Here is a 15,085-nt window from a genome sequence, read left to right as displayed (position 1 = left end):
TCGTCTTCCAGTACTTGGTGTATACCGTGTGCTCCATCTTTACCCCCAACGATCCTTCAAAAAGAGCTTGAATTTTTGCCGGTCCGTAATCCCTGTCTTTCATCTGTTTAGCTACCCAAACACCATTATTTCGCGTGACCAGCAAGCGGGGTGTCCTGCTAAAAAGCCAGCTTCTCTTGGCCAATGGAGCAGAACTCCTACAAAGGTTTTCCTCTACTGGCTGAGCGGGACCAGAACAACAGGCACCCTGTCAACCACCTGCCCGGTCTCACAATAATCTACCAGCGGAACTCGCAAAGACTTGAAAAGGTGTACGTCTGGTAAAAAAATCCAATCCAGTCATAAATCGCTCCCGGTCCCCTGAGTCGGCAGGGCGCAGTGTTTTTAAACCCGATCGCGTACAGTCCCAGAGAGCTAAAAGCCGTCCGCTCCAGAAGTTTTTCTTCAGGAAAAAAAGTTTTTCTTTCGGCTTTCCCGAGGGTTGTTTTAGTTGCCATTAAAGTTCCCCGGTGAGGGATAAACGAAGTGGACTTTGTTAAGTGGCCAGATTTCGGTTGTTCCCCAGGGAGAACAGAAACCGTAGAATGGCGGCTGGGTGGCATTGTCACACTCACTCTTGCTGAATCGGGTTTTGTGCCAGTTGTTTGGGCTTTGTACCTATCCCTTCGCCTGTCAGATTTAGTTTTTATCCGGCGATGTTTTCATCTTGTAGACTCGGGCGTAAATGTCCTCCGTAAGCTGCTATACGGCGGGACCTGTGAACCTTCGAAATCACTTTGTTATGATTGAGAAAAAAATATGCACCAACATTTGAAAAAGTTATTTCCCCGTGAAGAATGTTCTGTGCCCAACCTTAAGTTTGCGGATTAGCAAAAGTACGCCTGGCATTTCTATTCAGAATTCTCAGGCTGTTGCTTGAAAACGTGCAAGGATTGCAAGGAGGAAAACGTGACACGAATATGGCAAAAAGCTGTCAAATGGTCGACTTGACAAACGTTTGGGAGGTTTATGCAAGCACAAATTTTGTTTGTTTCGCATTCCGGTTGTCAAAAGCGTCTTCCGAAATATGCTACTAGTGTATTCCCCTTAAGAATAACACGTCTATGAAGGCAATTATTGCAAACATTTACGTGGTAAGAAACCTGTATGCCGAAGCAACAAGAATATTTTGACAAATAGTCCCCCATTACCGAACGTGATCTGGAAGCAAAGTAAATGTTCTTGTCTGGGGTCAATTAAAGAAATGTACGTCATCGGGGTGCAATCATTTCATCGGAGATCTGAGGTGGCCATCTCAAGATAATCATTGGGACCCTTGATGTCCGGACAGCTAAAAAACGTGGCTTATTTGCTTTCTCTATGGTCTGAGAAGAGTGTTTACATGCTAGCAGTTGTTTGGGTTTTGAAATCAGCACATGCATTTCACTCAGTGTTTTAACTTTTAACACTGAACGCTGCGTCAAACTTTCTGTCGACAAGATACCTTCCGATCCTTCTTGAAATCGAAATCCGCCGTGAAAGAGCCATTTCCGGACGTGAACACAAATCGTAGTCAGATATATGGGCTGATAACATCGGTCACGTCATTGCTCCAGTTTATTGTCAAATGAGTTTACACTGTTTGGCGGAGCCTATCGATATTTGCTCGTTGATAACCCCTTTGAAGCCCAGTATTCAAAATAGGCCGATTAGGCCTACTGGCCATTAACAAGTGGAGTGGTGTAATTACAGATGAGCCATCTGCTGAAATAGGACATGAAGACTACCTGATGACAGGTGTCCGCTCTGTACACCGATAGGGCTGCTCTTTGTTGTACCTATCTAGAACATAACTAAAACAAAAAGTAAACGGAAACTACAGACGAAAAGGGAGAAGAGAATATCACATGTCAGAAATGCCCTGAAAGACCGGTTCATACTGCGTGCACCAATTGTGCTTGTATTCAAAGAGCACGCAAACGCAAGTATGACGTCACATTAAGTATTTGCGCTAGCCAATTCGCAAAAGTTGAACACTTTTCAACTCCAGCGTTTCGTCACTTCATATTTGCTCCGCATTCGTACGAAGTAGGACCAGACCCGGTGTTTGTCGGGAACCCTGAGGTATGGTGCCGACGAATGCTGCTCGAAAAGAAAAATTTGAAGTTATACCGGGTATCGCTACTTTGTGTGGTTTTTATTTTGTCCCGCATAATATAAGCAATTGTCATTTCATATCAATACGTTCATGAACACAGCGGATTCTGGAAGAACTGCACAAAACAGTTAAATATATAACCGACCATTTTTTGGAGCCGCATCTGCATTCTGTCTGTGCACCATTTTTAACGGTCCCCACTGTACGGTACATTTGCCTGAATGAGTTCTTTCGCTCTCATCTTGAAATCCTGGGTCTGATGCGTGGATTCATTACAGCACAAGAAATGTTAAGCTTCGAGAAATTAGGTCAACGACCGGAACGGCGTACAGCATCTACTACTTTCGAATAATTCTGAGCTACTGTGTACCATATACTTGTGAAATTAGGTAATACACATGTATTGGCGCGCGATATGGAAATTTTTCACTGTAAGGATGAGGCCGGGGAACCATTTAACTGTCCTGCAGTCGGAATTCAAAAACCAATGGCGAACGTCAAGGGGAAACGGGTCAGTCTCGCCCGCACGTCCATCAGCGATAAAACCGCCATTCTGACGGAGACAATGAATCGAACTTGATAAGGATTATCCTGGTTTATTTGCCTCTCCTGCAAATGACAGGTTGAAGTATCTGTCAGGGACTGGTCAACTGGCGAGCACACCAACCCATTATATCGTTTTAAAGGGATCAGGGAAGATTTACATTTCGGCAACTTGTGGTATGACCCAGGTCACTCTGGGATATCCCATGTCGTTCCCGGCCCGACCTTATGCAGGTCAGCAACCTCCGGGGAACGGAACGCAAGGGACTCTTGGGATTCCAAGAGGTTGGTCTTTGTGTGTAAAACAGACGGCAAAACATGCCGTAAAAGGCGGCAAACCATGTTATAAATAAAACTTTACATGTACGTTCAATTGCCAACTTTATGACATTCCGGAATGGCGGGGTTTGAATTGGGACAACGAGATATGTGCAATGCTGTGCAAAAAAGTTTTTAAAACTGATCGCATGGATTATGGAAAACTGATGTTGATATATCAAGTGGCTGAAGTAAGAGTGGAAAAACCTCCTCTCATCTTACTTCAATGGAAAGCAAAAAGCAACTTGCTTGTCAGACTCCGTCAAAACATTCAAGTGGGTCGCTAAACGGGCGTTTGACCACCCAGACACTGTCTCAGTAACTCCCAGTGAATTGCATGCACTGATCCTCAACTGCCCGTGAGCACGGTCTGCTCAGAAAGCCACCAGTCTAAAGATCCTAGATGCGTTACTGGTACCGCCTACCGTGGGATGTAGTAGGAAAAAAAAAACCTTCGTCGCTCGTGTCATCTCCTAGAAAATAGAGAACTTGCAACTAGGTGTTTTTCTTCAAATGTGAAAACCTCCCGAGATTATTGACTGTTGACACACTCCCCTGTTACCAGCCTGAATTGTTGATCATAGACTTAGCAGAAAAAGATTTCACTCGAGCCCGCCTACCGTACCTATTGTTCAACCTTGCAACGTGGTCCCACAGCCTATTTTTCCCCCGTCTTCTGCCCAACATTCTCTGCAGATCCAACCGCACTTTCGTCCCCCTGGGCCCCCCCCCCACCATTGTGCACAACACTGCGTGATTTTGACAGGTGAGGAAAACCTTCTGCAGTGAGTTCAAATTACCTTTAAAACTGCTAGGGATGCAATGTAACTCGTTTTGTGCCTATAAAACAGACGGAAGGTACAGTTTGTATTTATGAAAAAAATGTGAGTAAATGCACAGTAATAAAATAAAACTGTGGGACCCTTATGACAGATTATATACGCCAATCATCGTGAATACACCTGTAATGTCATGTGAAATGTTGACTTTGACGAAGTCTGGTTCCCTCTCCCTCATATTTTCCATATGCTTTATCTAGCCTTCCGTCTTTCCGGAATGCTGTGCATCAACTCATTTGCCATGCACGACGCGATCCAGTCTAAATTCCCCACCGGATGCCCTTGATCAGTTGTAAGATTTGACATCCCCATGAGCCCAGGATTTGCTCTTGAATTCAAAACTCTCCATAGTGAACGCACAATCGACTCATCTCCCTCGTTTGCATCTCTGCATACACCTGGCCTTCGGAAAAAATCGATCGAGTGTGCTCTATATTAAAAGCTTTAAAAAGAATCTAAACCAGATTTGAATATTAGAAGTTTCTAACGCTGCCTAGACATAAGGCTTTCTCGCCATCGAACGCACACTTTGTTATTTTGCGGCCTTAAAATTCTTCCGCCTATTACTCCCGTTGCCTGACTACTTTTGAAGTCACCCTTCAAGTCATATGCAATAAACCATGTTGGGGCTCTTGTCATCTGACAGCGTCGATGAAGACCGAGCTACTTTTCACTGAGAGGCTGGTAAATCCTGTCTGCCATTTGTCTTTGTTCCCCTCCAGAATGCTGGGCACAGCGAATCTTGTTTCATCCCACCCTAATCCGCGGAGTTGCCGCCAGCATCGGGGAAACCTCGTGATTCATGAGTAGTCACTTTAAAGAGGAATCTCTGGCGTTTTTACCCGGATTATGTACGGGTTTTGGTTCCTTTATTCAAGCTTCGAACATGGTAGTCCAAATCAGTCTTGTGAAAGGTGTGGAATTTGATTCCGTGGAAATTTGAAATACATGTAAATTGCCGTGGGAATCGACTCACAAATACTCTCTCCCTTTTTGCACTTTTAAACATCTTATGGATCATCGTATGTATCGTTGTATGTATCGTTGTGTTCATTCCTTCGTGTATGGATCTTCTGCTCTGTCAAGACACGTCCTCCATTGGAATAAATTTCACCTGAATGGACTGGTACAGCAGCACTCTCTGATCAGCCGATTATGATTTCATTTGTTCGTTCAAGTAGCCTGTTGTCGATGCAACACGTAGCGTGTTGCAGAGTGATTGACATGGCGTTCTTTGAAATGACGAGTGACATTTTGTCAGTAAACCCAAGAGGCAGAAATCCCAGACGTAATCGTGTCATTGTGGGATAAACCCTCTCCGCGGTCAAATTCGCTGAGAATATGCCTGCAGTCCCGATTTAAATATGTCCACCAAGCAGGCATTGTTAGCAAAAGCCAGGACAATCAATTTTTAGCTCTTCCGTATGGACGTACAACAGACTGGAAGTCGATTGGTATGGACCGTCCCTCTCAAGACGAAAACAGTTGCATCTTCATTCATTGGTTCATATTACTTATGATTCGCCGGACGATTACTAGTTTATTCCTTAACTTACGGCCTAAGTATCTGGAATCACGGGCGTCGCTGGAAGGGGGATGTTGGGGGGGTGTACACCCCCATTGTTAAGTTTAGTCGGCAAAATCATGGTCTCTCGGCAAAATAACAAAACAAAGAACGAAGAATAAAGATGAAAGGAAGGGAGAAACAGTACACTCGTTTTGCGTGACGGGCCATCGGCAAATTTCATTCGGCACCCCCCCCCCCACTCAAAAAGGTCAAGTTTACCATATAAGGCACCGGTGACTGTTTATATATCTGTGTTATATTTTTTTACCTTATTTTTGTGTTCAGATATCTAAAATGTGTCCCGATCTTGTTACATTTTTGTAATTGGTTGCACTGTACAGTGTGATCTGGACTTTTCGTGCATCTCACAGCCTGGGGCGGAATTCGCTCACTGGTCTCTCAGCTGATCGGCTGTCCTGTGCCTGATCTATTTTGTTTTTCAAACTTGGCATGTATGTATAAAGTACATTTATGGTTGTAAGCATTTCAATTCAGTCCTTGTTGGCTCACGTGCACTAAACACATTCTAAACATTTTGCGGCGACCTGTCACGGGACTTTGTTAGAACAGCATCATCTGGTTTTCACCAAATTGGTGTCAAATGATAGCAAGACTTAACTGGAAAACACTCCGGAAGGCTCGTCGCTAGACACATGCACTGCGGCGAAATTGGAGGATACGTCGGAGCGTATTTCGACCCGGCTCTTGTATGGTTGAAAAGGAAACCTCAGTTGCTTGAAATGTTACACAAGAGGCATATTTACAGCTTTCACAGGGAGTGGAGAGTTTCACGTGTGCGCCACACGCCATGTCAACCGCACACTTCTGCGCAGTTAGACAATAACACTGTTTCTTACACGGTTTTTCTTTGAATTCTAGAAATATCATCCATGTTGTTGCCTATAATCTGTTGTTGCTTGCGAAACACCGTGGCTTAGACAAGAAGGTTATTTTCTGAGTCCACAAGAGAGTTCTCGCACAATGAACGGCATGTACACTTTTCGTTGATGTAATTATGGCGGGTCCGGAATCTGGAGTGCAAATCCTAATAGCTGAATCATTAATCTAAATCCACATGCGCAAGTTTCTACAAATCCAATATGAGTTTTTCCCGTCCCAAAGGACGTCTAATTTCGTCGCAAAAACACCTTTGGCTGCGCATAATGCATGTTTGTTGTTGCAAGGATCCCGCAAAAGTGTGGCCAGCTTTCTGCTGTGCCGACGTTCGTGGTGGGAAACCCCACGTTGAAAGATAAGCGGTTTCCCCCGGTCGGTTGCCTGATGAGATCGGTAATTGGTTGGGTGATAAATGATTGTGGTGCGGGGCGGACCTCGGTGAAGGACTGCCAAAGTATGGAAGTTTTCCTCGCGCGTGACTGAATCATGGCCATTGAGCTTACATGACATCCTGTAATGTGATAAGGCCTTATACAACAGGGACGTGATTAAGGGTTAAAAGAGGGTTCGATTCGAACTGGAAACTCGATCATCTATAATTGTTTTGCAACTTGTAACTTAACAGAATTCACATAACATGAAAAGTTCAAATGACTGCATTAGGACAAAGGTAATACACGTACAAGACTCAAGTAGGGTTCAATATGAAACCCCAAAACTTAAGTAAGAGTGTCTGATCAGCGCTTCTTAAAAACGCTATTGAAAGGACATTGTTTACTGGCTTGAATTTTTCTTTTACTAAGCTCGACAGATCTTGGAAACAAATCGAAAACAGGAGGAATTCTTCCCAGTTTAATCAAGTGACTATGACCACTGGACCTCAGTTGTCTCTTGAATTAGTCGGTACCTTTTAGTCTGGAATCCAGACTACACAAGCCACACTTTAACTATGGGTGCGCAGAACAATAATATCAAAATTTTCTATTTTTAAATTGCTGACGTGGCCAGATAGTCATCCGCCATAGCGACATGCGCGGTGGCCCGTCTACAGTACGCTTCCGTCCGCAACAAGCTACCCGGGTATGAAACCTTGTGAATGAATTTGTTTTTGTAGCCCGCCATCACCTCTTTGATGCTTCAGCTCGTATATCGTAATTCAGATTCAGCAGTACTCGAGGGACTCCTTTTGGTGGGTTCCAGTCGTGACCGGACACATTCCCGTACTTAACCTCTGAAAAATCGCCACTTGACCACTAGTGGTAAAACCTCACAGAAAACACTCTTCGGTCAGACAAGAGCACGGCACTCCATTCTACGTGGAGAACTTTACTGCAGTAAATTCCAGCGTTTTGAGTGACACTTGTCAGAGTGCTTGAACAAGATTATTGGATGTTGGAGTAACAGGGCTGCGTCCTGAAATGCTGCCAACGCACGGTAGTAGTACCTGCCCATTCCAGACGGCTGAAGACGTTTGCAGGTGCGGCTTGAGCTCAGCGCTGACCTGTCAGCAGCGTAGTTAACGGGGAAAGGGCCTAGAAATCTGGTAATGAGCATGATATGATGTTCAAGCTGCAGTTATATGGTTTTTCGATGCCCCTTAAAAATGTGTGCCCCCTCCATGGCCCCCTCCCCCAAATTTTCCAAGTCACACCAATGTGATGATTTCTTGCTTTGTTGCCGGGGTTCAGAACAATCATACATGATAATATGTCACAGTTATATTTTTATAAACAGTGACCACACTACCAATGTTTTGAAGGAACGTGCGTCAGGCAACCAAGGCTCGCTAGTAAAGCCTCATTGTTGCCTGCTCACCTTTTTTCGGACCGAGAGGGCCCCAAATTCCTGCAATATCGGTCACGCGAGCTAGCCGTGATCCTATTATCGGGTTGTGACGAGAAGGTTCTTTCAAAATGCCAATTTATCATCATTTAGCGCTCGGCACGACATACACGACAAACGAATCGCAAGCCGCAAAAGGGGATTCATTTTTAAGGAATAAAGAAGATTGTATTGGGAAGGTCGGGTCAGCAAAACCATCAAGGATTTTTCATCAGTTCTGCTGTTCATGACGCTCGTTATCTGAATTTCACGACGGTAGGGCTTTCCAAAATCAATTACGCAAAAATTTGACTGGCATTCTAATCGCATATTTGGCTCCGTGACGTCACGTTCCGTCATTTTTCTAAGCTTGAAGTAGAGTTAGTACGTGTACTTTACATGCCAGTACATTTTTGTGTAGACTAATGGGTCATGCATCGAAAAGTACTTGAATAACTTAACAGCAATGTCTGCCCACGTGAGAGTATTACAGGAATCATAGACACAATTTCAATATGAGAATGTCAAATCCTTTTTCATGTGAAGTTTTCACTCCAAGACATTTTTTAAAATAAGAATTACTCTGAATACAGTGCTTAAATTGAACAGATGTCTAGATCAGCTGTGCTGTGATGGCACAATTTTATTAGTATTCTTAAGAGGATGTTTCGTGCCTATTCAGTGCACACATTTCAAAGACGTGTGAAATATTTGACGCCCCTCGAAAACCAAGGCGAAACCTTAAAAAACAGCAAGTATGGCGCAAGGAAGATTTGAGTCGGCTTTCTCTTGATTGGATTATTCGTTGGTGTGTCTCGAACTCTCGATTCCTTACTCTTGTGTTACAACACGCCCAGTAAACGAGACAAACACTTCACTGGATTATCCTCCTACTCGACAATTCGACCGAAAGGGACGCGCTTCGTTACAGATTTTAGTTTCATTTAGTTAAGCGCTGAGCTCCATATATAGACCGGTCCACGTTATTACCACGCTCAATTCCTCGATGGGCCCCATTCAAAGGTCTAAAGGTTTGTGTCCTTTTGATACTAATAAGGAACGAATGTTTGTTTTCTTAAAGTCACACGTTTGTCAAAAAGCTAGATGAGTCTTAGGGCTTGCTCTAAAGCAAGCCCCGAGGTCATGGGTTCGAGGCATTCACAACCTCGCACCCCGAAATTGACAAAGATTCTTACAAGGGTACTTCGGAAGTTGGGATTATCTGGGGCCGAGCGATGGGCACTCGAAGGGTTCCTGAAGTGTTTTGTGTTGGAGACAAGTGTGTGTAACTTCCAGCGGTTTGGGTAAACAAGCTTGATGGCTTCAAAGAAATTTAACTCTGTAATTGCAATTAGATCACTGTCAGGAATCCCACAGGAATGCCATCCCTTTGTTCCCTGCTATCCTTTGTCCGCCACCCTCACCCGCACGCACCAAGTTCGGTTTTAGTCAGAAACCGCGTCGAACCAGCCAATTTGAAGTATGGTGCGCACAATAGGATGGCGCTATTTGAAGTTGGCAAATTTAGGGTGATCAAAAAAGATTTATCCAAACCAAATAGCCCCTCCTAGTGTGCCCGCCATACTTGAAGTAGGCCTGTTCTGATGAACAAAGGCGGCGTTTGGAGAAAAGGGTACAGTTGGGTTCCTTGATAGATTAAAATGATTTTTGAATTCTGTCATAAGTCAAACTCCAAACTCTTTGCTGTCTCGGCCCAATCTCGCCCCATCCTTCCGATAATCGTATTACCGTGACAGCTCAATTGTCACGCCAAATTCGAATTTAAATTCACATGATGCTGGGCAACAGTGTTATAATGTCTATCCAGTAAAAACTCCTGAAGTGTCAAAGAAAGGGATATCCTCGCTCTAAACACTCACAGATGTCCTTTTTGTTCCTTCTCTATATTTCAGCAATGACTGTGCGATTTGTTACGAGGAGGTTTATCTATGAGTACGACCCAACACTCGGTAAGTCTGCTATAAACTGGTAAAGAAATTTTATCTAGTCAGCGGACTTACAACTGTTGTTCTATAGTCTATAGACTAGAACTAGAATTACAAGAACTAGAAATGCACACTGCTTGGTAAATAGATTCCCATGGAGAGTATTTCGCTCATTATGATAACAAGGCGTTTAGTGATAAAAGTGTCTTATTTGGCTGACTTTTCATTAATGAGGGCTAACTGACTTTCATTAGTGATCGCAATGCATGGTTAGGAAACTTGGAAGATATTTCATGAAAAAACTCGGTTCAAAAGCAAGCGATGGCATTCACGACGTATGCAAAACTCGATGCACTTGTCGTGATGGTTGTTATAGTGTAGGAGATGTACTGCGGTGCGCCCTCTGATGACCTGATCTCAAGAGTGGTTTTATGTAGAGGAATTTACTAAGTTATCCCTTTTGTTCTTTAGCATCAAGAAGGGAGCGAACAAAATTATCGTGTTGCCATCTTCATCTCCCATGATGTCTTGATTGCGAGATTTCCGAGTCACGGGGCCTCAATATTGCCCTGAAATTGACCCGCACGATAAGCTTGGACATATTTAAAGAGCATTCCGACATCATTGCGGCAGCCAGTCCAGGATAAATTTCTCTTTCGAAGCGTCCTCGGCTTTGCTCTTGAGCACGTCAAGTTGCAATCCAACACGTTGTTGGGCAAGGTCTTCTGGCATTCCTTTGTTCCTAACTTCTTCGCCTCTGGTTACAAGGTTGATAAATGTCAAAACCTACTGAGAATTTATGAAAGAAGTCTACTGTCGTGTAATCGGGGTCGGTCTATCCAATCGGAAGTCCTGGACTCTTTTCATTGATAATGTGGTTTAACGTTCCCAAAGGTCAAGTTTGTTCTTAATTATGTTTTTTATCGTCTAGAGTAATTTTCTGTAGAAGGCGTTCGTTGAGAGATTCCTCTGTAGGTTCCATATCAATACCGATTTTCAACTCTCCTCGAAGGACAGTCGGGGACCGGACTCATCAAAATCAAGAACCAACTCACGAATAAAACTTACCGCTGCGACAGGACCCAATTAAATCCCGTTATAGAATGTTTCAAAAGGATTACCATTTATCTTACAAAAGCTTTTTTGTAAACGTTTTGTTGTGCACCGTCCCACGCACAACACAAGGACGTCCATCACAAACAATCACTGTCCTGTGATCAACAACGAAAAGTGCCCGTGACGATCAGTTTATTTTTATTTCAAGGTTCCATGCACTGTAGTGCACATGTACATGTACATGTATGTTTCTATCCTGAGAGAGACTCTCCTTTGTTAGCTAACTGTGCATTTTTACAATTGTGGCTGGTGACTTGTGTTTAGTCTATGTACACATATGGGGAAATTTCATTCAGTTTTATATTGAACAGTTAGGAAAAGGGTGCAGTTGCTAAAATTGCCAGCGACTCGTGAGTTAGGAGTTCAGGATGTCCAGTCTGAGCCGAAATAGGTTTTGTCAGTGTAGAGTCGATTTTGAGACTCAGAAATTGGGAATCGAAACATGCTGGGGTCCGTCTCGAATATTTTTTCCTGGTTCCGAATCTTGCAGCCGTGGAATTTAAAGCGCGACTGAAACAGACTGTTATACTCGTGCCTGTATCGGAGTGATCTCGGTTTTTAAGGTGCAACGCCTGAACGGACCATTCTTAATGCAGGCAAGGTGCATGCATTCTTGTATCGGCTAAAGATACATGTAAATCGAACTTCTGGGGGCGCTGTCACACTGTACCCTGATGTATGAAAACGAGAAGAACCTCGTGAGCGCAGAGCTGAGTGTGATTCAAGTTGTTTTTTTTTTACTTCGTGATTTCCAGAAACCATTTATAAACATCGGACATTCTTTGAAAATGAATCTGCACCTGTAGACTTCGAGATTCTTGACACAGCTGGACAGGTAGGTATATGTTTGTCAAACTATGACTTTAATTTAAAAAAAAAACGAAGTCAATCAAGCACGACTGTGAGATTAAGAAAGAAGTTGTGGAAAGGTTGCAGTATGAGGTTAGGAGCGTATAGCCGGGGGGCACGGGTACGGACCAGGGGAGTGAGCCTCCTGCCTCGCTGTACGTCTTTCCCCTTGGCACCTGTAATTGAAGAAAACAGACCTTGGTAATGAATGATCAAAGTGAGTTTCCCTCCAGAAAATACGGACTCGGCTCCTTATCCTGCGAACAGTATCTTATTTATGCCCTTGATCCCAATAAAAAATATTTAGCTAGCACACTTCATAATTAGCGTTCAGTAATCAAATTAATCTTTTGATTTCCACAGGGATTAATCAGTGAAATAGAAGAAAGACGTTTCACTGATATCTTTAGTTTTGTGATCTTTCCTTAACAGGAAGAAAAGATAGAAGAAAAACTAAAATGGGCAGATGCCTTCATCATCGCATACTCCATCAATGACAGATGCAGCTTTGAGGAGGTGGCCAGGCTCAAGTTCCTGGCAGGGAGATGTAAGAAGTCCAGCTCCCATGAGCAAGCTATCCTGATAGTAGGCAACAAGAAGGACCTGGAGTACGACCGCTTGGTCCAGCGGGAGGAAGGACTGGAGCTGGCCCGCTCCATGAACTGCTCCTTCGTGGAAGTGTCGGCGCGGGAGTCCTACGAGGACGTGGTGGGCGCCTTCGAGAGGCTGTACATGGACCACAAGAACCGCAAACGGACCAGCAGCAACTCGCCCAAGTTCACGCTCCGGCGGAAAACAAGTGTCGGGACCAAACAGGACCTAGACTCCAACCCGCCCAGGCCCCGGGCACGCAGCACCAGCTTCGCTCTGACCACTCCGGTGTACACGCGGAGAATGGCCCTCGCAGGGTTTGACGGGGGCAGCAGTAGTCCCGTGGGGAGTGATTCCTGCGATACCATAGATGAATGAGATTTACCCGGCCCGGACCCCCCCCCCATAAGCGGTGGTGTAAAGGTCGAGTGTATGTGCAATCAGGACGTCACGATAATCGTTTTCATATATGCAACTATGTTTTATGAAGAATTGTAGCTGGCATGGCCCTAGGGCGAGTTAGCGTACATGGAACTGTTGCACTGAAATTATAAAAGTTGAGGATGATATCCGCCTTAAGTAGAAGCACCCCCTCATTGGTTGAAAATAGCCATATTCGTCCGGAGTGCTCATATTGCTGGTAGCGACGCGGCGTAACACGTGCTGTATACATTGTTGTTTATGAACCAGGGAACTGCAGTTCCGACCAAAGAAGCCGCTGTTCCCAGGAAAACTGCGCCTCTTTTGGTCCAGCTTTCGGCTCATAACGCTGGTTTGAATTTGATAATGGAACAAAATGACTCCCTCAAGCGTTGGCTTTTGGCCAGACTTTGGCCCGGTTCCTCAATAGCAGTTTACAAAAATGCCAAGTAAAGTGCCTCTGCTCTGAGCATGATACTGTACAGTTTTTTTACCGTCTTCGTTGAGAATTCGCGCTTTCCATATTTAATGATGCCTTTTTGAATTTAAGATACAGTAATTAACATTCCTTCCAATCTGCCTTAATGAAATTGGAGGAGTGAAAGAATGTTCAAAGATGGCTGCTAGACATGCTGTTATAAATGAAGGGAAAAGCTTCCAAATCTTATTTACACTCAGGATACACTGTCCTGCAAATCATGACCTAATCAGGTTGAGTGGATTGCCTCTATGCAGTCAGCTGTGTGCCTGTGCAGTTTATCTTCCTCTCATTTTCTGAATTTCGACAATGAGCGCCCTCTTGCGATGGCAGGACTGGGACTGAGAATGTAAATAAAATATGTAATTAGCAGATAAGTTTAATTATTTTGTCAGCACAAAATTGTGTGCCTGGAAAAGTTATGTAAATCTGACTCTTACACATTATGTACGTGACCATCATGCTTGTGTTGCATGCTTGCTTTGTAAACATTAAACTATAACTTTCCATTTGATTTGGTCAAAGCCGTTCTGATCGCAGTCTCTAGCATTCAAGTAAACAATAAGTTAATCTGTCACAGAAATTTCTGTGTGTTTTACATTTATATGGAAGTTTCTTTTGAAATCAATAAATCATTATGGTTATTGACGATATGCCATGCTGTTGGCCTTAAAACCTGCGTCTCTTGTTCTCAATATCCTTATATTTTTTTTCTAAATTTTGTTTTAAATTAATTTTCATTTACAGCTATCTTTCAAATGCATGCCTCAGTGAAAGTTTCTGGCCCTTTTTTTACTCCCTCTGTCTTCACTCTTTGCATTGCGTGAGTCAGGGGCACAGACAGAGAATTGATAAGAATATAATATAAAATATTCCAGAGCACAGAATTTTATATTATATTCTTGTCAATATTCTGATCACGGTGCTACGTAGCCCTTTCATATTGCACGGACAGAGAGTGGAGGATTAGGGGGCTCAAGTCATTTTAAAGCAGCATGTACTCTAAACCCATTGACATGGGGCGCAAGACAGGAATTTGTTGGATTTGCCAGCAAAGCGAAGAACACACTTTGCAATTTGACAGGCAACCGTCAGATTTTGAGAAGCGACCTCAGTGGAGACAGTAGAGATGAAGGACGCAGGACGCAGTATTTAAAATAGAATGGGTGCGTTCGATTAGCTTCCCTGAATACACCAGTGTCATGCAAGGGAAGCCTCGAAATGAGGCTAGGCTAATCGAACGCTGCAGCGTATTTACCAAGGCATTCTGGGAAAAAGGCACGGACGTATATAAAAAAATCTGGACTCGCAATGCCCTTAATCAGCTTATAGAAATCATTGAATCCGCTCGCGGCCATTTTACCGAGCCGAATACAAAGCTTGCCCGGCAATGCCCACCTTTGTTCTCCCTAGTGTCAATAGAAGCGAGCCAACCCGCGCATTTGTCTTTGGTTCGGTAAAATGGCCGCTGGTTGGCTTCTATTTCATACAAAGTTATTGCAAGTCCAGGGTTTTTTTTATATATACGTCCGTGGAAAAAGGTCAAGTCCCCGCCACGTTCCA

At 43.8% G+C, this 15,085-nt stretch overlaps 1 protein-coding gene across 7 annotated transcripts in view; it reads left to right on the top strand.

Moving 5' to 3' along the window:
* Window positions 1-14,197, top strand: part of LOC110991078 (ras-related and estrogen-regulated growth inhibitor-like) — a 65,252-nt gene extending 51,055 nt beyond the window's left edge. For all 7 annotated transcript variants that reach the window (XM_022256218.2, XM_087135068.1, XM_087135067.1 and 4 more), the window contains 3 exons: window positions 10,036-10,092; window positions 11,940-12,019; window positions 12,466-14,197. In XM_022256218.2, coding sequence (XP_022111910.1) covers window positions 10,036-10,092; window positions 11,940-12,019; window positions 12,466-13,002 — 674 coding nt within the window. In that variant the 3' untranslated portion in view covers window positions 13,003-14,197. The remainder of the gene's footprint in view (window positions 1-10,035; window positions 10,093-11,939; window positions 12,020-12,465) is intronic.
* Window positions 14,198-15,085: the final 888 nt, after the last annotated feature.

This window comes from Acanthaster planci, linkage group LG03 (assembly GCF_054643075.1).
Source record: "Acanthaster planci isolate LZ-2023a linkage group LG03, COTS_SCS, whole genome shotgun sequence".
Taxonomy (NCBI): Eukaryota; Metazoa; Echinodermata; class Asteroidea; order Valvatida; family Acanthasteridae; genus Acanthaster; species Acanthaster planci.
Note: the sequence above shows the minus strand (reverse complement) of the source record. Positions and strands in the feature narration are given on the sequence as shown.